This window comes from Leopardus geoffroyi, chromosome D4 (assembly GCF_018350155.1).
Source record: "Leopardus geoffroyi isolate Oge1 chromosome D4, O.geoffroyi_Oge1_pat1.0, whole genome shotgun sequence".
NCBI classification, from domain to species: domain Eukaryota; kingdom Metazoa; phylum Chordata; class Mammalia; order Carnivora; family Felidae; genus Leopardus; species Leopardus geoffroyi.
In genome coordinates, this window is record NC_059342.1 from 82,500,932 (window position 1) to 82,527,967 (window position 27,036).

General features: G+C 38.0%; 1 protein-coding gene across 5 annotated transcripts in view; it reads right to left on the minus strand.

The window, feature by feature from the left end:
• Positions 1-27,036, minus strand: part of LOC123593634 (spermatid perinuclear RNA binding protein) — an 85,571-nt gene that overhangs the window by 52,143 nt on the left and 6,392 nt on the right. For all 5 annotated transcript variants that reach the window (XR_006710417.1, XR_006710419.1, XR_006710418.1 and 2 more), the window contains exons 2-5: positions 20,049-20,217; positions 15,913-16,133; positions 10,372-10,537; positions 6,764-6,908 (exon numbers count right to left, since the gene is read on the minus strand). Coding sequence is in view for 2 of the 5 variants with exons in the window: in XM_045469817.1 (XP_045325773.1) it covers positions 6,764-6,908; positions 10,372-10,537; positions 15,913-16,133; positions 20,049-20,051 (535 nt within the window). In the remaining 3 variants the exon portion in view is untranslated. The remainder of the gene's footprint in view (positions 1-6,763; positions 6,909-10,371; positions 10,538-15,912; positions 16,134-20,048; positions 20,218-27,036) is intronic.

A 27,036-nucleotide genomic window follows, 5' to 3' on the forward strand; every position in this document is an offset into this window, starting at 1 on the left:
GGGCCAAATGATACATTATAAATATTTTTAAATGCAACACAAGATCACTGATACTTTTTGGATTCCTTAGTTATTATAAGATTAAGGCACTGTACTATATATTCTGACAGACTGCCATTAACTAAAACCAAAAGCATGATGCCCAACAGAAAACAAATCTATGAAAGAATGAACTGTGGCTCTATCAGCTGCAACACTCGAAAGGCTAAAGTGCTACACACTTATTTTCTGACCAGGTGAGCTCTACAGCAGATATTTGCATTGTTTCACATTAACCTCTGCCAACAAAGCCACAACACAGGCTCTCATTCATTGCCCCATTTTACTCACAGAATGGGAAGCCTCAAAAAACAAAACAAAACAAAACAAAACAACCTATTAATGTAATTTATAAACACAGATATATTATGAATATGCAGCCATATACTGTGGGTGTTCACTTCACCAATGATCTAGTTCCTGATTTGCTTAATTCTTTTTAATAACATGAAACATACAATGAACTCATTTTAATGTTTTTAAGTCAAAATGCTTAACTTTAGTCAATACAAGCATCTGTGTAAAGCTCATGTACCAGATAAAACAAGCTACTGTAAATGAATGATTAGACTCTCTTAAAAGTTAGACATGACAAAGGTTGACTGACTGCTAAATTATGTAATCTCAAGAAAAGGCATGGACAGTACTTTTATTTTTTTAAGACTTCAATCTTCAAATTAAAAGTGATGCAAGCTAAGTTTTATTCAATCATCTTAGTAGGAGTGTTTGGAAGGTGCTGGGCGGGGTGGGGGGGGGGAGGGAGTGCTGCAGCGGGCAATGGAAGACAGGAGTGAGTCAGAGGAAGTTTGCATAGGAAAAGACAAGGCAAACAAAAGCTCTTTTTGACCTTTCTGGAACTTTCATCCAGTGGTTGCAGCTTATAAATAACATCTTATGCTCACTGCAACACGTATATTTTAAAAGGGGAACAATGGCAAAAATATTTAGATAAATCCTTTCATCCCCAAGGTCAGATTATAATCACAAACTTATAAAAAAACAACAGACATCATCTTGCTACAGACAGTCAACATTTGGAGGCAGTAGATTCTGCTAAAAAGAGATGAAAGGCACAGTCAGTGAACAGAAGGCTTGCACTGGACTCCCTTCACATCACCACCAGAATGACCATGTTTCTTCATGCTCTCATAGTCAAAAAGTCCAAAGATCCAGAATGTTTCAATATTCATGAGAAAGGAAACAGGAGAGGAGATGTAATAGCTCATCTCATTTTGTCTTCTTCAAAGCTTATTTTAAAACAGTATAAATTCATATGGCACTGTAGTGTTACTTATAAGCCCCGCTTGCCTATTTGCTTTCTAGAAAGATAATACAGTTTTATATTTTTTTATTCATTAAGAAAAATAACATGGCTATCACAGACTTGCTGCAGGAAAAACAATGCTACTTCTCATAGCAGAACCTGAAGCTTAACATTTCTGTATGAACTTTAACACGGGTGTTTCAATTTTGTGAAGAACTTTTCTGATAAAAAAAGACATTTGGAGTCTTTAAATTACAAACAATGGTATGGTGAGCCATTTCATTTTCCTACAGTGACCAGTAGAACAGATGAGAAACAGCAGATGGGATGGGCTTGCGAGTGACAAAAACGCCGAAAGCAAAGGCAAACAGCTTTTCCAGTAAACTGGCAGAGGGCATGAAGGTACATAAAACATTCTGAACAATGGAAGCACTGGAAGACGAGTCTACTATGCCTAACTTTGCTTATTTGGTTAGAGGTTAGATCAGTGACCAGAAACACACCACACTGCAGGAAATGTTGGTCAGTTTCTCTCAATCCCTTTCCATGCAAGCAAACCCTCTGTCTCTTAACAAAACACTAGCCTGTTTTGGGGTGGGGTGGGGAAAAGCCAGAACAGGCCTGTGTTAAATGAAAGTTACAGGTGTGGAACCTGGGCTCTTCTAAGGTAAAATAATTGTGCTGGATTATCATAAAGGCCTCCTTGACAATCTGGATGTAGCTGGGCTACTGAGTTCACGCTGACAGAATTTTCTAGTTAGCCTGAAGATATCCTGGCAGCCCCCTCTCTCAATTCTTGAGGCTTTGTGAGAGGAGATATTAGGCACCAAACCATTGTCCATGCAAAACATCTGGCCACAATAATGCAGACAGTCAAATGAGGCACTAAGGTAGAACAGAGAGAGCACTGTTCTTCTAATTTATGGCAGAAGTATCACTCGGTAACTTTTCTTCAATGCCTCAGTAGGCAGACGGCCACTAGAAAGATAATGGCTAAAGATCTGCCCTGGATAGTGTGGGGTCTAGCAGCTGTGGAAGGCAAGAAAAGAAAGCCTACTGCATCATTATAATCCCAGTTGTGATCTCTGGACTGTGAGAATCTACTGCTTTCCACTTAGCAGGGCTCATGCTAGTGAGATGTGTCAGAAGTTATGTGAAAGGGACTCTTGGGCAACTTCTCTGTGAACCCCTAAATATTGAGGACAGAGGTTCACCTTAGTCTTAGCCACAAGAGTCGCTCCCTATCCACCTGGTTTCACACTGCATTGTAAATATAATAAATAGCTGACTGACTACCCTCACAGCAAATATACTTCTTAAAATCACAAGCAGTAAAAGAAGCCGAGACTGTATAAGACTGAGCATAACTAAATCAGCTAAGAGGCTCCTACACTCATTCTAAAGAGTAATGTGGGCAGAGGGTACACTGGACTCCAAGTGGGAGGAGCTGGGAGAAATGGGAGACTTTCTTCATTTATCAAACAGGGCAATTATTTACCTCATAGGGCTGCTGTGAAGATTAAATTATATATGAGAAAGGCTTCTAACGCAGGAAGTTATAAAATACTTTAACACAGCTAAATCTTCAATATATACTGCTTGAATATCAAGATGCCCATTGTTAATGCTTCTTACACACCAGACAGTCCTATTTAATCCGGCAATGTGCTCACTATAAAAATTCATTTAACAGATTTGGGTGGCCACCTACTATGTATTAGGTACCACTGCAGGCACTAGGGATGAAGGACACAGGTAAGGAAAAACATACCTACCCTTGACGAGTCATAACCTTTATAACAAATCAGCTCATGATTAGCACTGATTAGCACTGCAGCAAATACAGAATACCGATTCTAATACTACACTTCAGTGGATGGTTAAGAGTTTACCTGTGTTTGGGTTCAGTTCCTCAGAGCTATCAAGTACATGCCATTCTCACTGTGAACTCAAGGCAGTTTGAGTGAGTGAGTTTGCACTGGGAATCTTTTTAGGAAGCTAAGTGTAACTACCACTATTTATTGAGCAAATACTTTGTGCTGGGTATTGTGTAGCTCACATTACATAAATTCTCTCATTTGGCCTCAAACTACTTTCTCAAGTATTTATTAGCCGCAATTTAAAATGAAGAAACCTGTCCGAGATCACACAGTAAGAATACCTAATGGAGTTAACAGGTGCCTGGGTGGCTCAGTCTGTTAAGTGTCTGACTCTTGATTTTGGCTCAGGTCATGATCTCACGGTTTGTGGGTTCAAGCCCTAAGTCAGGCTTTGCGCTGACAGCACACAGAGCCTGCTTGGGATTCTCCGTCTGCTTCTCCCCAATTGCATGTGTGCTTTCTCTCTCTCTCAAAATAAATAAATAAACTTAATAAAAATATATTTTCTTAATTTTTTTCATGTTTGTTTATTTTTGAGAGACAGAGCATGAATGGGGGAGGGGCACAGAGAGAAAGAGACACAGAATCTGAAGCAGGCTCCAGCCTCCGAGCTGTCAGTACAGAGCCCAACATGGAGCTTGAACCCACAACCCATGACATCATGACCTGAGCCAAAGTCTGACACCCAACCGACTTGAGCCATCCAGGTGCCCTTACACTTAATTTAAAAAAAAAAAAAAAGAGTACCTAATGGAGTTAAGAATTGAACACCTGACTGCCAGGCACAAAGGTCTGTGCTTTTTCTCCAATGTCTTCTTTAGCAGGAAGCACATGGTAATGGGGAATGGTTATTCTACAGGGCCTTCAAGTAAAGGGTCAGAGTATGGCAAGAAGACTGACAGCACAGGAGGAATCTTACCTGTGAAACAGTAAACAATACCAAAAAGATTCACTCCGCAGTCTGGCCACTGAAAACGTAAACAGTGATCTGAGTGAATAGTTAGACCCACTTCTGCAGAGACAACCCTGAGGAGCTAGGTGTGATGTTTTCACCTGCCCCAGTCCTCTGCTTCTCCCTGCTTGCAACCATGCTTTTTTCCTTTAAGATTTTACCCAAATATGTAGCAAGTGAAGAGAGGGAAGAGAATGATGTGAGTGTATATGTATTGTGAATAGTTGGTTTGTTTTGTGGGGAGGGGAGATGTTGAGATTCTATAGGAAAATGTCTCCTCAAATAAAGTTACATCACATATTGTTTTAAACTCTGAGAAAAAAACTGAGTGGACGTTTTGAAAAGGGGTATATCTCTCAGTCTTAGAAATTTCTGGAACCCAACTGAATCCTGTACCTTTACCCCATGCAGCTGAAAAGAACTGCATCAAGGCAGGAGGAGTTGTCTGGTGTGAGGAAACAAGTCCTATAGAATCGTACAGCCCAGGTCTCAAATGCTCAGTCATGCTGGACCCTCAAAGTTGCTCAGGAATACCCGAAACTGCAGCGCAGATCAAAATGAATCTTGAAAAAGCCAGGTTAGACAAAATGTGCAAATTATAAGAGATAACAGTGAGTCAACATAGCTGCGAGGTTAAGGACAATATTTGCAAAGCAAATCTTTCTTCCATTCAAAACGAGAGGAAGTAATGTGTTTTACACATTACATCCAGGCAGATTCTTTCACCTTATCTGATCCCACACAATAATGTTAACATCAACTGATGAGATTCAGCTCCTAAGGGTATTGGGATCCCTTAGTAACCCGAACACCCTGAAAAGAGACTATGACTCTCCCACTCTACTACAAATCCCATTCTACAATGACTAGTCTTCTAGTAAGGGTTGTGTACACTAAGAATTTGTTTCCAGCTTCTGTGAACAGAAATTAAAGTTATAAAGGTAACAGACTAAGCTTAAGGGTATCACAGAAAACTATGACATAATCTCACATAAGTACACAAAACCATGAGGAAAAAAAGAAAGCCTTATGTTCTCTTAACATTTTCAAAGAAATAACAAAAGAGATACCTACAGCTACAAGCAGATGTATAATTAATCTAGTCTTTGGCGATTTCAGTCTTTTTCTCACCTCTCTATACTATCTCTATTGTTAATAATACCTATAATTATAACTATTCTTAGAAGTGGTTGGCTTTACACTAGAGGGTCAAGTAGAACACAGCTTACCAGAAATAACAGAATTATCTTGACACTTCAGAAATCATTTTATAGTTCTACAGTTAATGGTGAACTGTAAAGCTGTTAAAGAAATTAAGCTGCTTAAGACTGGTTCTTCAGAGGTATTACAGATACTATATACAGCAAAAAAAAAAAAAAAAAGAAGAAAGAAAGAAAGAAAAAGTACTGGCATAAACCCAATTACAGATTGGATGCACTTTAATTTTGAAATATGACTCATTATGTGTCTAGTTTATATCTGTGGGGTATGGTACAGCTGATTTTAGTTACCCCAAAAAACTTTTTTAAAAAAGAGTCTATCACTTTTACTTTAAGAGATCCTATGAGTCATGTCTGCCTAAACTCTAAATTCTAACATCACTAATGTGTCTTTTACTACACCTTTATTATCATCAACTTGACATAAATAAGGAAACTGACCAATATTTCTTACTGCACTGGTATTTCAGGGAGGGGACCTGCTGAATGTCTAGTGATGAAGAAACAGCAACAGGGAGTCCCCACTGGCCCAGAAAGGCCACAGTGCCTCTAAACTGTCATGACAGAGAGGGGCCAGTTGGTCAAAGGTCTGACATAGGACAAATATCACATGGCAAGTGTTCCTAGGGATAGGACTGAGAGGCAGAAACAAGCTAACTTGACAGGATAAAAACATCAGAAAAAGAAGCCCATTATTCCTTCTCAAAACTGAATAGACTTCTCACTCTACTTTTATGAGGACAACACTGCCATCCATACAAGAATGCTTTTTAACTTCAGAAGAAAATTAATTTAAGGCGTAATTCCCACATATGTCATATATAGAATGCTAACAGGATGACAAACTTCCTAGAAAAAAATGTACTAAAGATTAATTTTTAGAAAACAATGCCCCAATTTATATCTCTTACATTATAAAACATATTTACACATGGACAATTAGGTAAAGCATAAATCTTACAAGATTATAATAGTTACTGGAAGTCAAAAGCAATATGCAAATGAGTCATTTGAAACAAGTGAGTAAATTCGAAAGCAATATTTTTCTGGACATTTAATCCTAAAACCAAACTACAAATCCTAATAGCCAAACTACATAGAATAGATTGGCTGATACCAATCACAATGCAATAGTAGACAAAGTGAAACAAAATACTAAAGTAGTATAAAAACAAAAGCAGAGTTAAGACCAACATGATAATCAACAGATTTTTTTGAATTAACATATATCTCAAATGTATACATTTTTGCAAAATATGGCGATTATGCAGAAATAAAGCTTTTTAAAATACTAGGAGAGGTATAAAACAAATGAAGATAGTTACTTCTGAAATCCATAAAGCACACTTAACATAGCATTCAAGAGAGGTCTTACATGAACAAAACAAATATATATATACATGTGTACCTCCATCCTTCTTCTCCAATTCGTCCCTAATTAGCGGGGAAGTAAGTATCACCTTCAAAGTTAGCGTGGGCTCTTTTGTATTCCGAATTATAATAGAAGCCTCATCTACACATTGTTCCACTTCATATTTCTCTTCTGTGAGTTTCTGAAAGTCACCAAGATTTCAAAAACACCCAATTAGATTAAGATCTCAAAAAATGAATGACTCTTAGTTTTCAAATGTTATTAACTATCAGTATTACTGTGCTGGAGTAAAGTCTTTAATAGCTCTTTAGTTTAGGAAGAACATTTCTCTCTCCTCCCAACTTACCAACAAATCTTCTTTCTCCACCCCTCAAAAAGCAATCACAATGTCAACCATCTTTGCAATTATTAAACAATCTTTAAAACCATTCTTTTTAATATTTGAAAGTAAAATACCAACAGCATCATTATGTGATAACAGGTATACTGTTATTCTTGAAATTCTTACAGAGAACAACTGTACAATAATAAATTGCTGAGAATGCTCTCTAAGCCACATCCCTTTTTGACAGGACCATCTCAAAAGAACTCCTACTTGCTAAGGACATACAAATATAAAATTAATTGACTTTTATATAAGATTACATAGATTTTTAAAGAGAACTAAGAAAGAATGAAAAAGGATCTCTACATTGGCACTTACCAGGGAAAAAATCAGTATAAACAAGTAACTTCTTTTCCCAAAGAATAGGTAGGTCTCAGAGATCACTCCAGTGAGACCTATCATTATGGGACAAGTTACCTGACATCCATAGGAAAACACACAGCTTCATCTAACATATAATTACATACATGTAATTCAAGGGCCTCCCGCAAAATAATCAACATTTAGAATCACATATTAAATTACACTTCACATTATACATTAAACATATAGTTTAATAATTTATACAAGGTCTTTCTTGGTGGTGAAATTTATATCTATTACCTGACATAAATAGCTGAACGGAAACACTACTAGGTTTCTCCTCATTAGTGTGCACTAAAAGAACTCAAACCCATTTTCATAAAAATAGCATTCTGCCATTAAACATTTATATCAAAAAAGATAGCAAATAGAAAATTCACTATCCTAATTTTGAATAGAGGAAACCAAGGAAGGGAAAGACCACACAGTAACTGGAAAAACCAGAACTAGATTATAGAGAAAAAGCAGAAAACTGCTCACATTGCCACTATAATAACAATGATGTGGAGCAGAGAATTAGTCAAACTAATTTTCACCTATGCATGCGGATCACCATGGTATAAGTTTTGGGTTCAAGGAAGTTCTAAAATCGACCTAGAAAAGAGTATATAGGGAAAAGGTATGGTACAACTTTAATTAATTAAGGTAGTTAGATTACTGAAAGTTTTCCTATGGTAAGTGCTAAGGAAAAAGATTTTTTAATTCATAAGAAAATAAGATCATTATCATATCAGAAACTGATTTTCCAAACAAATACCAAGAAAACAATAGGGAGGTAGAGAGTAAAGGCAGAAATCACACTTAAAATGATTTTCTGAAATATTAACAATAGTAATAATATGTGTGTTTGTGTGTATGTATATTGGCAAATATGTGTACATGTATACAGTTTAATCTGAGATGGGGGTACAATTAATTATGTCCCCATTTCACTTGGATACCTTTACCCAAATACCTATAGTAAGGGCTGGATAATACTATTGGCTATGTTAAAGTGAAATACCTCTCTCATAATGTCTACCACTGGTCTTAAGAGTTCAGGCCTCTTTTACCTTCTCTAAGAAGCCCTTCAAAGATCAAAAGGTATCTGTCTTTTTTCTTTTTTGTCTTCTCTAGCCTAAAAAGCCCCGGTCTCTTCAAATTTAAAATGGTTTACAGAGACTGCACTCTCTCCTGGGTCATTCCCTTGAACACTTACTTGAGAGCTCAACAAAAACATGTTAAAACTGTGGTGCCCAGAAATAAAGACCCTCGCCGAGGAGAGAAAAAATGCAGAGTTTACACAATTGTGATCTGCACAGAGAAAGCTCTATTACTGCAGACTAAAATTTGACCCAATCTCTCATATCAATACTGGAGACATGTGATAGATTTTCAGAATAAGAACTTTGGTTTGTTATAGTCCTGGTTGCTAACCCCTTTTCCACCCTGGCACAGCTGAGGAATAGGACCACTCTCGTAAGAAACAGGACTCACTGCAGGAGCAGAAGTGGAGGTGGGATGGTTGAAAGCCTCCATGTCCCACCCTGGGACTACTATTTTTACCCTAGATTTGATTTAAGAGTAACAGTGTTCACCATAATAAAAGCAGGAATACAGATTAAATTTTAAAACATAAAATACAGAAATGAGGAATTTTATTAACATGCTAGTAATAAAAAGTATAATTAGCCAGAAATTCGTTATTGAGCTGTTTCTTCAAAGCCCTATTGTACTCCACGTTGCTCACCACTCTCCCTTCCCAAATGATAACAAACGGACTTAAAATAATTTTTTATAATAAATTTAACCCTTTGAAAGACCAAAAACATTTCTTCATGAGAAATGAAAATGGAAAAGCCAAATATATGCTCAGTAACCTAGAAAACCTTAAGATCTAAGGCAAAATGAAACAATAGTGCTCCAAAAATTAATATAGGTAAATGTATCAATAAGTAACACAAATTTGAGTGCCAAGAACAGTAGATAAAAAAGTCAGGAAGGTGGTTTTGAAGATCAACTGGTAAATATGAAAGAAAATTATCCAGTAACAAAGCAAGTAAAAACAAATTTAGAATTCATATTACTTGGGGGAAAAAAAAAGAGCCTGCTTACAAAAGAAACCGACTAAAGAAAAGAGAGCATTCAACTCAAAGGACTTTGGGGGACCTTGTGGGCTGTTATCTATTTATGTGACATGAATATAAGGACTACCAATATGAAATCATCAAAAAGCTACAATCTAATTATACCACTGACAACACATCTATAACTGAAAGGTGATCACGGTTCCTCAAACAGTGATGCAGCTGGCCATGGAGCAGACTGGCAGAGCAGGTCCTAGGGTGGCCACAGCCCCAGACCAACCTGTTGTCTGCAGCCCTGAGGAGCCTTCTGACTTCACAACAGCATTCGCCAAAAAGGCATGCCAACATCAAAATTTTCTAAAAGCATCCAACTGGAAAAAGGTTTGGAACAAGGAATTAACAGGGACTTTTCCATTAACAGAATGAATGAATGGGTGACTATTAAATTAACTGAGTTTTCTATTTGAAAAGTTATCACCTACAAAAGTCTCTAGTTGTCTAGGCTCTCTTTGATCTTTTCTGCATTATACCACCCCTTCCAAGAGGTTTACAATGCTGAGAGACCTAGTCTGAAAAACATGAAGCCTCTGAGCAAGGCACACCTGAAAATTGAAGGGCCATCTTAATCCAATAAATATATCCTGAGTGCTAACCAGCAGAAGTTTGTTTTAAATGTGATGGATGAGTCACTGACCCAGAGTAGCAGCATTCCTTTTGTCTGTACCCTACCCTTTACTATTACCAATTTCTTATCATTGATTTCATCAAGGTCACTACCTGTTTTCACCTTTTTACAAATTCTCCTAGAGGTGCAATTAAACTGTACTCACCTGAATCTGAATAGGAAGATTATCTTTGACTGTATTTAACAGGGTCTCTGTGGGTTTGTCTTTGCACATTAAAACCAGCTCCAAGTCCATATCATCTTTAATCAGCAAGCCTTTTGCAACCAGGCCAATCCTCATTACACCACACAATGTCCGACCACCTTGATCCCTAAAAATAAAAGTCTAAATGATTACTTTTACAACCTATTTCTCAAACTATCATTTAATCATCACTTGGCTTCCTGGATATTCACATGATCAAAAATTAAGTCTCGGATTTAAGACTAATAAAGTATCTATCTTCCCTAAGGAATCAATAGGGAGCATATTTCATACTACAGATCTTTTAATTCTTTATTACATCTATAGTGCTTATTAGCAAAGTCCCTAAATAACATTTTTTAAATTATTTTTAAACTTCCTCCTTTTATCTTTTTATTAGTAACTAAAGAATTTGTGAAAACCTGAACACCAAAGTATACTGAAAAAGAGCATCAGGGTGGAAATTTAAAAGACCTGAACTCTACTCTTAGAGCAGAGTAGAGCCTGCTGGCTCAGTATCCATAACTGCAAAACAGCTATCAGCTACATGAGCCTTCTAGCTGTATCATTCTAGGAATCCACAAAAGATTATGGGGAAAGCAGAATAATGCAATGAAACTAAAAAGCTGAGGAATGAAGGAAGAAACCGAAGATATTCTGCCAGTATATGCATTCCAAATCCGGCTGTGGCTAAAAGAACAAACATTCAAAGAACATAGTCATGGACTAGTGCATCAAAATAATATGAACATCTATCCTTAATTTTAATACTAAAAATCTCTTATTGGTTCATTTCCCATATCGCAAAAATGTAACTAATGTTAGCAGTCATTCAACAAGTAAGCCTTTGAGAACAGAAAACATACTAAAGGAAATCCAATCTCCCCTGCTTCTGAGGCTTACACTGTAGTTAAGTACAAAAAGTAACCTGCTTAAAAGGGACAAACTGTGTGTCACAAACTCTGATTTAAACTTCACAACAAGTTTGCATTTAAAAGACAAGGAATGTGAATCTCAGAAAAGCTGACTAATTGTTCAAGTTCAGAGAGATGGTAAAACACAAAGCCTGGATTCAAACTTAAGTTGGTGTAATCACAACACTCGGATTCTTTACATTGTTACTGTTGCTTCCCAAGTTCAGAGAAAGAGGTCAAAATTAGAGAGGTCAAGCAAGGCAATCTGAAAGTCTGACTTCAGCAGTCTTGATACGGTTAAAGAGAGAAAAAAAGGTCATTCTGGCTAGGGCAGAGAATCAGCAGAGTGGAGAATGGAGAAGGAGAAAGGAGAAGGGAGAGAAACAAATTGTGGCAGTAGAAACAAGAGAGGAAGTTATAAATAATCCAGACTGGTTAAGTGGCTGGCACACCTTCGAGACGCAGTAAACATTAAATCAATAAAAAAACTGTAAGGGTAGTATGAATACAGAAAGAAAAAGGGTTTTAAAGCAAGTGATCCAAATAGGAAATTATTTGATATTAAGAAGAGAGTCCATCGCCTTTGATCCTTCTTCTGTATCCCTGTCCTCTCATCTTCTCATTCTCCCCAAACTAGTAATAGTGATGAATTCTCCCTCCACAATCACCCTCAAACAAATGCCTTCAAACTAGCTTCTTTTCAGGCTCGAAGTGCCTCTCACCTAGACTACCTCAATAACCACCTCTTCATTGGCCTTAACGACTAACTTCTGCCACCTCCAATCTACTATATACAGTACACCACTACCCAGAATAATCTTCCAACAGCACTGCATGGATGGCGCTTTGCCTATTTCTTTCCTGGTGTCCCACTGAACACTTAAGTAAACATTTAGCATCCTGGGAGGCGACTGAGAAGACAACATGACTTCCTGGTCCAGATTCTGGCTCTGCCACTCACTATGGTGACACTAGGTAAATTAGAAATTACCTGACTCTTCTGAACTTACTTTCTCATTTGTAAAACAGAAAAAAAAAAATACCTTCCTTACAGAGTGGTACTAAGAATATCATGTAATTTAATGTAAGTAATGAACTTAGCCCAGATCCCGGCATATATTAATAGCTCAATAAACAACAGCTATCATTCCCTAAATGGTCCCGATGCTTTCTCACACCTAGATCTTTGCTGAGATTTTTTCCCCCCACTTTTCAGCTGCTTGCAGAAAGCCTAGCCATCCTCTGAGCCTACTGCAAATGCTACTTCCTTCATCAATTTTTTCTGGTCCCCAGAACCAGCATACAACCTCTCCCTGATCTACATAGTCACAGAAATTTGAGACAAAGATGCTAAGAAAACTGGACCTGTGGTCCAACAGATGAATAGGAATCCTGACTCCACCACACACACTGATTCACTGACCTAAAGCAAGTTAAAGTTTGTTAATGATTCTGAGCTACTCTTTTCATATGCAAATTTGAAGCAACTGAAAATTCTATAGTAAAATGGGGGCAGAAGAGGGAAACGATAATCACAGAGACTAACAGATTTGTCATAACATAATGTGAAAAACAGTCTGGTACAGTAACTGGCACTCAATAAATGCGAGCCATTATTAACTAACCACTATTACTTGCTACTTAAACTCTATATCATAATTAGGATACGCTTGGTCTTAGGCAGGAGACAGCAAGACTGAGCAGAGAAATGAACTCCAACTTTAGTACTGAATTTAAATATAGGAGATACTGTAAAGCAAACACAGGGTATTACTTAACATTAAGAACAGAGCCCTCCTATTCCTAGTAACATAAATAGTGGGACCTTTGACTTTAGAGTAGTCTGTAAAATGAGCACACGGCGGGGCGCCTGGGTGGCTCAGTCAGTTAAGCGTCTGACTTAAGCTCAGGCCATGATCTCATGAACTGTGAGTTTGAGCCCCGAGTTGGGCTCTGTGCTGACAGCTCAGGGCCTGGATGCCGCTTCGGATTCTGTGTCTCGTTCTCTCTCTGCCCCTCCCCTGCTTGCACTCTTTCTCTCAAAAATAAATAAACATTAAAAAAAAGTTAAAAAAAAAAAAAAAAAGAAAGAGTACACAGGTACAAGCTGCTTAACAGTGCCTGGCAATAGAAGGTGCTTAATAAATAGAAGCTAGCCCTCACCCACTTTGGTGCCCTCTATAGTAATTAGCATACATCAGCAGCTCAATTCGTGTTTATGATCAGAAAACAGCTCTGTTCCTGGAAGATGTGCCTGCCTCTGTTTTATACAAAATAAGGATCCAAACATTCTGCACTCCCTGAGCTCTACCACATGGGAGGAACTGCAAAAAGTGCTCAGCCTGGGATTGTTCACAAAAGGGAAAGACTTTACAAAGACAGTCAAGAGTACCCACACATAGAGCTATATTTACAAGTCCAAATGAAAATGTGGAGCACATTATCTTTTAAAAACTTTTAAAAACACAGTGACCTGATCCAGTTAAGCAAAAGTCTGCTGGAATACTTTTCAAAAGTCTGTCCAGCCTTAAAAATAAACAACGGAAGAAGTATTAAGAAGGCCTGAATTCCAACAATAAATGAAACTCCACTTAAAAATGGGTAAGCATCTGGGGCACCTGGGTGGCTCAGTCAGTTAAGTGTCCGACTTCCGCTCAGGTCATGATCTCATGGTTCGTGGGTTTGAGCTCGGCATCAGGCTCTGACAGTTCAGAACCTGCTTCAGATTCTCTGTCTCGCTCTCTCTCTGCCCCTCCCCTGCACGCACTCTCTCTCTCTCTCAAAAATAAATAAACTTTTTAAAAAATATATTGAATCGTCTGACTCTTGATCTCAGGGTTCCTGGGATAGAACCCCACATCGGGCTCTGCACGACAGCCCAGAGACTGCTTGCGATTCTCTCACTGCAAAATGGTATGGGGCACCTGGGTGGCTCAGTCGGTTGAGCATCCGACTCCAGCTGAGGTCATGATCTCACGGCTCCTGAGTTCGAACCCCATGTCGGGCTCTGTGCTGACAGCTCAGAGCCTGGAGCCTACTTCAGATTCTGTGTCTCCCTCTCTCTCTGCCCCTCTCCCACTCATGCTCTGTTTCCTTCAAAAATAAACATTAAAAATTTTTTAAATAGATAAATAAAAATAAAAATGGAAAAAAATGGCAAATTTTGTTATACACATTTCATCAAAATTTTAAAAAAGTTTTTGAAAGGGCATAAACACATTCCAAAGTACAATTTAAATATGGAGTGCATGACTATTCAATTTGCACAGAGACTGGGGCTAGATTACTGGATTCTACTACTAATTAACATAAGCCTCAAAATTTGGAAGTATCTACTTTAAAACCATAATATACAAGAAAAAAATTACTGCCAAGAACCTTCAAACTGACAAGGGTAGGACTATACACAATGTAGACATTACCTGAAAAGAGTTAACAAGGCTAAAGAATTATGTGGTTCAACTGAAAACTGAAACTGATTACCTTGCATCTGAAGATAAAAAGGTTACACTGTCAGTGAAGAAAATCAATTTATCAATACTTCCCCACTACTCTTTATCTATTTATCACTTTTGTTTCTTTGTTTATTTCAGAGAGAGCGCGTGCACACAGAGGGAGAGGGAGAAAGAGAATCTTAAGCAGGCTCTGTGCTCAGCGTGGAGCCTGACGCAGGGCTCAATCCCACAACCTTGGGATCATGGCCTGATCCAGAATCAAGAGTCAGACGCTCAACCGACTGAGCCACCCAGGCATTCATCCTCTTATTTATCTAACACTTAGAAATGAAAGCTGAAGAAAAAATTCTATAACCTCCATGTTCAATTTATAAGTTGCAGCCAAAGCAATGCTCTTAATCCTATAAATACAGTAAGTCAAATGAGCTTCTCCTTTAAAGTAAATCATACTCATTCCAATCATAATGACACTGCTCAAGACAAGAAGCTTACTATTACGGCACACAGAGTTCCATGATCTGATTGCAGTTATCCTGCGGCTTCATCTAACTCATCTCTTACTATTGTTACAACACTGAGAATACTCTGCTATAAAGCTGAAGGCTCTGGCTCCCATTAGTCCTTCATTCATTCCTCAAATACCCAATGAGCATTTACTAAGTGCAAGACACTGTGCTGAACACTAGGAATCAACAAGGTAGATATGGTCAAAAATACATTTACAACACATTTTCCTGCATTCTCTCTTTTCCACCAGGATTTTTAAATACCTTTAAAAAAAATGACATTTTATGATTTCCCCAGAGACCCAAAACACAACTATTTATTTCTGAATTTAGGAGGCTAAGCCAACACATGAAAAAGGTGACATTTCATAATCTCCAGAAATGACAGTTTTAAAGGGCTTGGTGCACTCTCAAAAGGCATCCTGAACAAGTCCATCTTCTTTTTCTGGTCTAATTATTATTCTTTTCTTGCTTTCGTTTCAAATGTAACTCAGAAAAATTCCACAAACATTTACTTCCTTGTCTACGGTCATATAAATGAGAAAACCTAACATAGCCCAGCGGAAGAGAACCCTGAGCTTTTCTGAGCGCTGCAGTAAAGCACCACAAAGGTCAGGCCACACTCACTTGGAATAGGTGTCTACGGCCTCATCCTTCTTCACTTCTGTCTCACCCTCTGCTTTTGTGCCTTTATTTGTTTCATCAAGCCAATCTGAGACATGTTTAAGAGCACATTCAACAGTAGACACCATATTCTGAACAGCTTCAAGTTCCTCTGGAGATGGATAGATTGTTGAATGTTTCACCATTACATGGCGATCATCATTGGCAAAAGATCTAATAGATCTCTGTCAGAAGAAGAAAGAAAACAATTACTTCAATACAAGGAATATTACCTGACAAGTAGGATATGCAAATATTGAATATTTAAGTCAAATCATAGCATTAATTATCAAACTACTGTGAAACAATTAATGTTGAGACAATAAAAAAATTGCACAGGAATATGAAGAAAAACCTCATTCTACTAAACCACATCAGAAAATTAGAGATCCCAGGGCACCTGGGTGGCTCATTCGGTTAAGCATCTGACCTTAGCTCAGGTCATGATCTCACAGTTAGTGAGTTCAAGCCCCGAATTGGGCTCTCTGCTGTCAGGGCAAAGCCCACTTTGGGTTTTATGTCTCCCTCTCTCTCTGTCCATCCCCTACACCCTCTCTCACTCATGCCCTCAAAAATAAACATTAAAAAAAGAAAGAAAGAAAATTAGAGATCTTTCCTTCATGTTTTGGTTAAGATTCATCCAGGTTACTCTTGGTATAATGCACATTACCATTTACCTCAAATCTAGTGTTTTGAATACCACTTCAAAAAAGGTCATCTGTATCACACATCATCTACGAGAAACAGATACTTCTTAGCTTTGAGAAAGTATCTAGAAATGCATGATGGTGACTCATGATAACCAGTCATTCCTTTCCAAATTGCTGAGGACTTTGGCACCTTAAAAAATTGAGATTTCATAATACGGTAATAATATAAAATACAAAGTTATGTGTCAACACTATAGAAAAACTATGTATCACATTAGAAATCTATTTACTATTTGGCATTGAAACCTCTGGTGCAAGGCCTTGATTTTTAAAATAGATTTGTAGGAGACATTCCAAACTCCAGAAGGGGGAAAATATATACTGCAAAAGAATCAACTTCCCAAAGTAATTTACAAATGTATTACATTCTCAATCAAAATCCCCTCAAGATAGATTTACTTAATACTCAACAAAAATCATTTTAAAGCTCCTTTGGGGGGAAAAAAAATCAATGAAACCATCAAGAAATATTCTACAAAGATGGATGAGTGGTATAATTACACGAAAACAAAATATCAAAAATTTAAAAAGCAGTAATTGAAGTGACACGCTGGCCCAGAAATCAGTGGAGCAGATTAGAGCCTAGAAATAGAATGAATTTCATGAAAATTTAATAGACTATATCCTCCACACTCATGACTCACACTTCCAAAAACTTTTGAATACTTCCAAATTTACAAATACCATGAAGACACTTGTAACAGTACACTGCAAAATGAACAGGGATAAGATAGTTCAGTTTCCATAAAGCCCAAAGTATTCCATTTAAAGGGTGGCTATAGTGTCTTTATATGAACTTTTATGTGCTAGATGATAAATATTTTGTTGGGTTTTTTTTAATATTTTTTTTTAACATTTATTCACTTTTGAGAGTTAGAGAGAGAGACAGAGCATGAGAGAGAGGGGCAGAGAGAGAGGGAGACACAGAATCCCAAGCAGGCTCCAGGCTCTGAGCCATCAGCACAGCACCCGACACGGGGCTCGAACTCACGGGCTGCAAAATCATGACATGAGCTGAAGTCGGACGCTTAACCGACTGAGCTACCCAGGCGCCCCGATAAATATTTTGTTTTAAAGGCTACCACAAAATAAAAAATTCTCAATTCTTTATCAGTCCTGTCTCTTTTGTTTTGTTTTTGAGTATTAATGTTTAAAAATCATACTAATTTGGACACTAGTAAATACTATAGTATTACTGTCCCCTATAAAATGAAGCAAACTATAAAGGTAAATAATCCTTTGAAACCCTCAAATATAATAAAAGGATGAAAATCAATCACAAAGCTTTTTTTCTAGATAAAAACCATTTCTGTCCAGATTTTCTCCTTGCTCAAAGTTCACAACCATGGGGCGCCTGGGTGGCGCAGTCGGTTAAGCGTCCGACTTCAGCCAGGTCACGATCTCCCGGTCCGGGAGTTCGAGCCCCGCGTCAGGCTCTGGGCTGATGGCTCAGAGCCTGGAGCCTGTTTCCGATTCTGCGTCTCCCTCTCTCTCTGCCCCTCCCCCATTCATGCTCTGTCTCTCTCTGTCCCAAAAATAAATAAACATTGAAAAAAAAATTAAAAAAAAAAAAAAAAAAAAAACAGAAAAAAAAAAAGTTCACAACCAGTTTTCTAATTGGAGCCTTTTCCCACAAAGAAATAAACTTTTTCATCATTTCTTGAGATTTACTCTCATATCCCTAAATAAGTAACAAGAAAACAAAACAGACCTATAACAAATTGGAGATGCTAAGTTGTTCTAGGGATAAATTATTAAATTACTTGATTTGCTCTTTAGACAAGAAGAAATTTACTAATTTTTTAGTTCTGGATGGCCGCAGGCCATGGGAGGTAGATGTTAACTTGGGATCTTCTCTGTTATTTAGTTGTAGGGTGAGTTACTAAATTACTTAGTTAGCTAAATTACTCAGTCCTCCATACTGGCCTCACCTTAACAAAATTACATATCGCTACATACCACAAACCTTTGGTGTTTCTCTCACAAATAACATAGACTGGCAATGTTAAATCCAAGAATCTTAAATCCATGAGTCTACTGGATATGACAGGACATGCAGCATGAAACAATGATGAATGGAAGAATAAGAGGTAGGACAAAAAAAAGGAGGGGGCATCTTATTTACCCTAACAAGGTCCAAATGGATTTGTTTAAAGATTTATACATTTAAATTGGAAAAGAACTATGCAGAAACAGAAAGTTACCATTCAAATCTAAGATCTAAGAAGTAAAGCAATAGCACTGGAAAACACCTACCAACCAATTAAATTACTACACCAGAAAACCTAAATTTAAAATGAATAAACTAGGAATTTTTTTTTATCAACTATGACAAATAATATTAAAAAACATATAAATTGTAAAAATATCAAGACTATAATAAATAAATGAGCTGAAGAGGCAAATATTTCATATTCGAGAAAACACCAAGTCCCAGTGTCCTTTCTTACATCTCAACTAAAACTAAATGACAGAGAAAATCCCAAGTTAACATTTGCCCCACCATCCAGAACTAAAATATTTGGAGAATTTCTTCTCTAAAGAGGAAATCAACTAAGTTATAATCCCTAGAACAAATTTTTTAAAAATTAACTAACACTTAAAGAAATACCATCAGGCTTGCTAAACAACATATTTCAAACATACTGATGATTAATATTTTTGTGCTTTTTCTCCCACTTATAACATCTTTTTTAAGCCTTTTCTCACTTATACTTAGGGAAAAAATTCACACAACATCCTCCAGAACCAAAATACTAGAGGAAAAAATTCAACACATTTTACCAGTTAATACACTAGGCACCAAAGGTTACGATCTCATTTAACATCTCATTTGAGTATGAACTTCCCACAAAAAGCACGGTTTCTTGAGAGAAGATTCAGTGCCCCCAGTACACTCAACACTTGATCCTGTTACTTTGAAAGCATGTGGGAAAAGGTGACTTTTTGAGTTCAATACTCAAACTTCATAAACTCCTACACCATTCACATCACTCATTAAAGGACTGGTTCAAGATTTTTAATTTCCACTGGAAAAAACTAAACTTCAGAGAAAAGACTAGTGAAAAATTACATAATTTCAAGTTCAAGGTCACCTAAGCCATCCTTCTATCAGTTTGCTAACACCAGTTTTATTAGAAAATATTATTTATGAGTATTTAATAATTTATGGCCTGAAGGCTCATGGGGCTCCATCTTGTGGTTTAAAGGGCTCATAATAAATCTGAACTCATTGGCTTTGCTTAAATAGTGGAGTGCCATCTTTATCTGATGCACGAGAGCCAAAATTTAACACCATTGTTTTTTACTTGCCCTCGTTATTAACATTTCCGATTTTAAACTAATTGGAATTTATTAGAACTAAATTAAGGAAACATGAATAATACCTACCATGGTTTCCTATAGTGTTTTAGCTTCTTTTTCCAGTCCTTTCCCCACTTTCTTGTCGTCTTCACTAGACACTGTTTTGTGTGACAGTACCTCCTCATAAGCCTGAGTCCCCTGACAGCTCAGAGACAATATGGCAAAGGTGTTCGAAGACTTATTCTCTGGAATACACCTGCAAGACAAAAAGAAAAACAACTTTTCAAAAATGCTTATTTACAAGCAGTTTCATATCTGAATGTGGAGCTTATAAACATGTGTATTGACTAAAAAGAAATAATCTTTATAGAGGAAAATGACCTCATTTCAAACAAAAGCTAAACATTATCTTTTGAAGGCCTGGGGCCGAGAGCCTAAGTGATATGGCCAAAAAAGTAACCCCCCTGGTAGCCACAGTGTGGCAGCTGGCTGACTCATACTCAGTGAGATAAATACATTAACAGACACAGATTCAGTAAAGAAGTGTTACCTGAAGGGTGGCTCAGTCGGTTGAGTGTCCGACTCAGCTCAGGTCATGATCTCAGGGTTCATGAAATTGAGCCCCGGGTTGGGCTCTGTGCTGACAGCACAGAACCTGCTTGGGCTTTTCTCTCTCTCCCACTCTCTCTGCCTGGCCCAGGCTCGCTCTCTTTCTCTCTCTCAAAGTAAGTAAACTTAAAAAAAATTTTTTTAAATAATAATAAAATTAAAAATTTTTTAGAATAAAAAATAAAGAAGTACTACCTGAAAAAGTACTACCACTACTGGTGGCAACAATGTTGCAATTGATCATAAGACTTTCAATTAGAGATTGGCATTAGCCACAGGGCGCCTGGGTGGCTCAGTCAGTTGAGCCTCCGACTTCAGCTCAGGTCATGATCTTGTTCTAGTTCATGGGTTCGAGCCTTGTGTCTGGGCTCTGAGCTGACAGCTCAGAGTCTGGAGCCTGATTTGGAGTCTGTATTTCCTTCTCACTCTGCCCTACCCCCACTCATGCTCTGTCCCTGTCTCTTAAAAAAAAATAAAATTGTTTAAAAAATTAAAAAAAAATTAGCATTAGCCAGACCTATTCAAAAAGTAGATAATCCACCTGAAAATATAATACCACCATTAATTGAAACCATGAAGCTTTTCCATTTGATATTGCCATTAGACAGTACATGTTGGCACAATGTTTCTTCTTTGATCATTTTTAGGCCTAAAATTCAGAATGCTTTTTTGGCTCTGTTCCCCTAACTCCTGAGAGACCCTGCTCCCAGATTTTAGCCTATATGTGCTACTATGCCAAATTCCTCAATATTCACTAGATCCTGACTTCATTACCCATGGATGACTGTAGTCAAAATCCCACCGTATATTTCTGCCCAGAGACTTAATTACTATTACCCCTTTATTCCATCTTTATGAGATTTTATTCCAGATAAGGTAAAAGTAAACTCTTCTGAGCACGGATGAAATCCTTATAAATTATAAGCCAAGATGTTTAAAAAAAAAAAACAGAGAGTAACTATCAAAACAGAACACATGATTACCTACGTGGATATCAGGGATATCAGAAGTTATTTACACACCACAAAATAAACACAAAAAATAGCTTCCTCTTCATCTCAATATCTTTCCTTTAAATTTCCTTTAATAAGGAACTTCCCCCACCCCATACTTTTGCCTGTAACAGTTTCCGAATACTATCAGTTGTTCTCTTAAAGAAAAACAAATCCTTTTTGAATTTTTGGGACTAGGAAAGTTATAGGTGTAACATAACACTCCCCAATACTGCACATTAAAAAACCCACAATTTTAGTCAAATGATACTCAGCTGTGACCTACATGCAAAACTATTCATATCCTGTAACCAACTTCCCTGACTCCACAAAATCCACCTGAAATAAGCTGAAGCTTGATTTAAAAAAAAAACAAAAACAAAAGATTATGTAACTGAGCTCATCAATGGGGTTTACTTTATCACACATAGCACACAAAGGAGAGAACACACACATGCTACAATTCTTAGGGTCTTTTCATACAAAGAAGTTAAGAAACATGATCCCATGGTAAGATATGTCTCAAAGATCCTTTTGTATACAGATCGTACTACACAAGTTAAGTCTGGCCATTTCCCATTCCCAACCCTACTCCACCATTCTAGCAGATTCAACCGTTTAGTATTTAGCTGTGAATCCAGCAGCCAAAAAAGATTGCTATGTGTTCAGCTGAGAACTGATAGCAAAGTTCACGTGCTTCACTCTAAAAAAGTAAGGCCAAAAATTCAACCATATTAAGATGGTAGACTGAAAGCAGGGAAGAATGCTGAGAAAAGGCTGGGGCGCCTGGGTGGCTCAGTCGGTTAAGCGTCCGACTTCAACTCAGGTCATGATCTCACGGTGCGTGGGTCGGAGCCCCACATGGGGCTCTGTGCTGACAGCTTGGAGCCTGGAGCCTGCTTCGGATTCTGTGTCTCCCTCTCTCTCTGCCCCTCCCCCACTCACACTCACTCTCTCTCCCTCTCTCTCAAAAATAAACATTAAAAAAATTGTTTGGGCGCCTGGGTGGCTCAGTCAGTTAAGTGTCCAACTTCTGCTCAGGTCACGATCTCATGGTTCAGGGGTTTGGGCCCCACATTGGGCTCTGTGCTGACAGCTCAGAGCCTGGAGCCTACATTGGATTCTAGCTCTCCTTCTCTCTCTCTGCCTCTCCCCTGCTTGTGCTCGCTCGCTCTGTCTCTCTCTCTCTCTCTCTCTCTAAAAAATAAACATTAAAAAGAAAGGTGATGTTAGTGGAGAAACTGTGGATCACCAGGGTCAAAATACAGCATTCCTCAGTCATTTAGCACAGAGAGTAACCACCCTATGCATGCATCAAGCAGCTCGAGGAACTTCAGGACTTATAGCACAGTTCAACAATCCATGATAAAAGCAACGTTCTGCTGGTGCTGTAAAAGCAACTTAGAAATCGTCTGGCCCAACGCCACCCACCACTCAGCTTACAAAAGAACTATAGATATTAAGGGCCATACAACTAATCAAGGACAAAGGCCTCCTGGTCCCAAACCAAACTCAGAGTCAAGAGTTTTTCTTAAAACAAAACAAAACAAAACAAACAAACAAAAACAATTAACAGCAGATAAAATTCTGGCCTTGAAATAAAAAAAACTCAACTTTGCCACTTAATAGCTAAGTGACTTTAGAAAGTTACATGACTCAGAAAATAATTTCATTTCTTTGGGTCTCAATTTCTTTTATCTATGAAATGAAATTCTGCTACTAACTAATAAGGTAACATTTATGTAACTCATATTCTGTACCAGGCACTGTTCAAAGAGTTTTTCATATATTAACTCATTTAATCCTCACAACAATTTCAATTACTATCTCCATTTAACACATAAGGAAACTAGAGCATAAAGAGGTAATATAACCTAATTGAAAACACAAAGCAAAAGTACACAGTAAAGCCAATTTAAACCTAGACAATCTTCAATAATATTTTCACTCTAAAGGCACTTACACTTATGTTAGGGGCTAAACTTTAGCAATCTCAAAAAAATCTGTCTATGTGAATTACCAAGTCTATATAGCACACAGGCTTTTGAGCCAAATGGGCCTAGACTAAAGCACCTGATTTGCCATGTCACTTCTCTGAGCCAGAGGTTTTCCACGTGTGCAATGGGGGAAATAGGATCTACCTCAAACTAAATGAAAAATACCTAAGAGTATTTGCCAAACAGTACATGCTCAATAAATGGCTTTAGGAGGGAGGGGGAAAAAGCCCTCAAATATCAAATAAAACATTGTGTTAACACATGAGTTATGTATACATTTAAAAACAGAGCATAGAAAAATATTAGGTGTGCTCTACTTATTAAATAAGAGCAGCTTTATGCAGCAGGTGGAATGTATATGTATAAGCATGTGCATGTGTTTCACTTTCTTAATCAAGCACTGCTTTTTCTTTTCTTTTTTTAATAGAGAAGGACAGTTACTATTCTTTCTGTTTAATGTCTGTCTGTTTTGAGAGAGAGAGAGAGAGAGAGAGAGGGAGAGGGAGAGGGAGATACAGGAGAGACAGAATCCCAAGCACATTCCATGCTGTCAGTGCACAGCCTGACACAGGGCTCAATCCCACAAACCGTGAGATCATGACCTGAGCCAAAATCAAGAGTCAGATGCTTAAACTAAATGAGACCCCCCCCCCCAGGTGCCCCAGCTACTGGGGATTCGAGCACTGCTTTTTCAAACAGTGGATTTTTTTCAGAGTTTCAGGTTTATAGAAAAATTGGGTGAAATATAGAGAAAATCCTATGTACCCCTTCTCCATACCACACACATACAGTTTCCCTTATTATTAACATCTTACATCAGTGTGATACATTTGTTACAACTGCTGAACAACCAATGTTTATGCAACACTATTAAAGTCCATAATTTACATTAGGGTTCTCTCTTTGTGTTGTACATTCTAGTTTTGACAAATGTATAATGACATGCATCCACCATTACAGAATCATACAGAACAGCTTCACTGCCCTAAAAATCCCATGTCCCACCTATTCAAACCCTCCTTCTTCCAAATGTCATATAGTTAAAATCATACAGTATGTAGTCTTTTCAGATTGGCCTTTTTCATTTAGCAATATGCATTTAAGATTCCTCCATGAGTTGACATTTCTTTTTATCACTGAATAATATTCCAGTGTCCGGATGGACCACAGTTTTTTATCCATTCACCTACTTTAGGACATCTCGGTTGCTTCCAAGTTTTAGCAATTATGAACAAAGATGCTATAAACATTCGTATGCAGATTTTTGTGTAGACACAGGTTTTCAACCCATTTGGGTAAATACCAAGGAGAACGATTATGGGATCATATGGCAAGACAATGTTTAATTTAGCTTTGTGAGAAACTTCCAGACTCTCTTTCATCCAACACAGTCGTACCATTTTACATCCCCACCAGCAGTAAATGAGTCCCTGCTGCTCCACATCCTCATCAGCATTTGGTGTTGTCAAAGTTTGGGACTTGAGCCCTTCTAATAGGTGTGCAGTGGTATCTCACTGTTGCTTAATTTGAAATTCCCTGATGACACAGGATGTTGAGTATCTTTTCATATGCTTATTTGCCATCTGTACATCTTTGGTAAGGTGGCCTGTTCAAATCTTCTACCCATATATTTTTTTTTTTTATTGGGTTGTCTGTTTTCTTGGTCTTTAGTTTTAAGAGTTCTTTTCATTCTCTTAATAGTCTCTCGTTGAGCAGAAGTTTTTAATTTTAATGAAGTCCAATTCATCAACTTTTTCTTTCATGGATTACACTCTTGGTGGTGATGTTACATCTTTTGTAACTGGCCTTGAAAGGTAAAAGGCTTTGGGGCACCTGGGTGGTTCAGTCAGTTAAGAGTCCCACTCAGGCCTCAGAGGCTCAGGTCATGATTTCACAGTCATGAGACCGAGCCCTGCATCAGGCTCCATGCTCTGCTCTCTCTCTCCAAAATAAATACACTTAAAAAAAAAAAAAAAGAAGAAGAGGAAGAAGGATGGGGCACCTGGGGGGCTCAGCTGGCTAAGAGTCCAACTCTTGGTTTAGGCTCAGGTCATGATTTCATTCATGAGACTAAGCCCCATGTCAAGCTAAGAGCAGAGCATAGGGCCTGGTTGGGATTCTCTCTCCTCCCCCTTCTCTCTCTGCCCCTCTGTCCCTCTCAAAAATAAACAAACTTAAAAGAAAGGAAAAGGATAGGGCACCTGGGTAGTTCAGTTGGTTCTATGTCCAACTCTTGATTTCAGCTCAAGCCATGATCTCACCGTTTGTGGGTTCGAGCTCTGAATGGGGCTCTGTGCTGACAGTGCGGTTCTCTTTCTCTCTCTCTCTCTCTCTTTCTTTCTGCCCCTCCCCTGCTTACCCATGTGCTCACTCTCTCCCTCTCTCTCAAAATAAATCAATAAATTGTAAAAAAAAAAAAAAAGAAAAAAAAAAGATGGGTAAGGTAAAATTAGAAAAAGACCTCACTGATACGCCAAGATCACTTTAAGATAATGAGATTCACAAGCAAATACATATGTACTAATTAACTGTCTATTCTGTACCCAGCACCATGCTTGGGAATACAACAGGGTATGAATCAACTCAGACACACAAAAAGCAAATACTCCTCCCCCAAATACCTTCAAATAAACTTTCTCTACATGGTGGCACTGAGTTTATATATAATACACAAAAAGAACACTGAATTTCAGGAGTGCCTGGGCGGCTCAGTTGGTTAAGCATCTGACTTCAGCTCACGTCACGATCTCACAGTTCATGAGTTCAAGCCCTGCATCAGTCTGTTTGCTCTCAGCATGAAGCCTGCTTTGGATTCTTGTCCCCCTCACACTCTGCCCCTCCCCCACACACATTCTCTCTCTCTCTCTCTCTCTCTCTCTCTCTCTCACACTCACACACACACACACACACACACAAATAAAAATAGCACTGAATTTCACAATGTTCCTCTGGAAATTCTCTTTTATTTTCTACATAAAAAAGGTACATAAGGAAAAACCAAAAAACCTACAAATTACATATACCTAGTCCAAAAATCTAGCTTTTCATCCTTACCCAAAATACCTAGAATGATGGAAAAGCTCAATCCCACTGTGTCATTTGAAGCCTTGCAACACTGGGCTCAGGTCAAAAGGTCCTTTATCAACTAACAGGGTTTGTTTTTTAAGGTTTTATTTATGTTTTAAGTTTATTTATTTTGAGAGAGAGAGAATCCCAAGCAGGTGCCATGAAATCAGCACAGAGCCCAATGTGGGGCTCAAACTCACAAACCATGAGATCATGACCCAAGCCAAAACCAAGAGCCAGACGTTCAAGTGACTGAGCCAGCCAGGCACTCATTCCCAATTAACAGTTTAAACAAGAGTGGTACCCATGGCTACAATCCTAACATAGAATGGGCTGTAGGAGGGGCGCCTGGGTGGCTCAGTGGGTTGGGCGTCCAAATTCGGCTCAGGTCATGATCTCACGGTCTGTGAG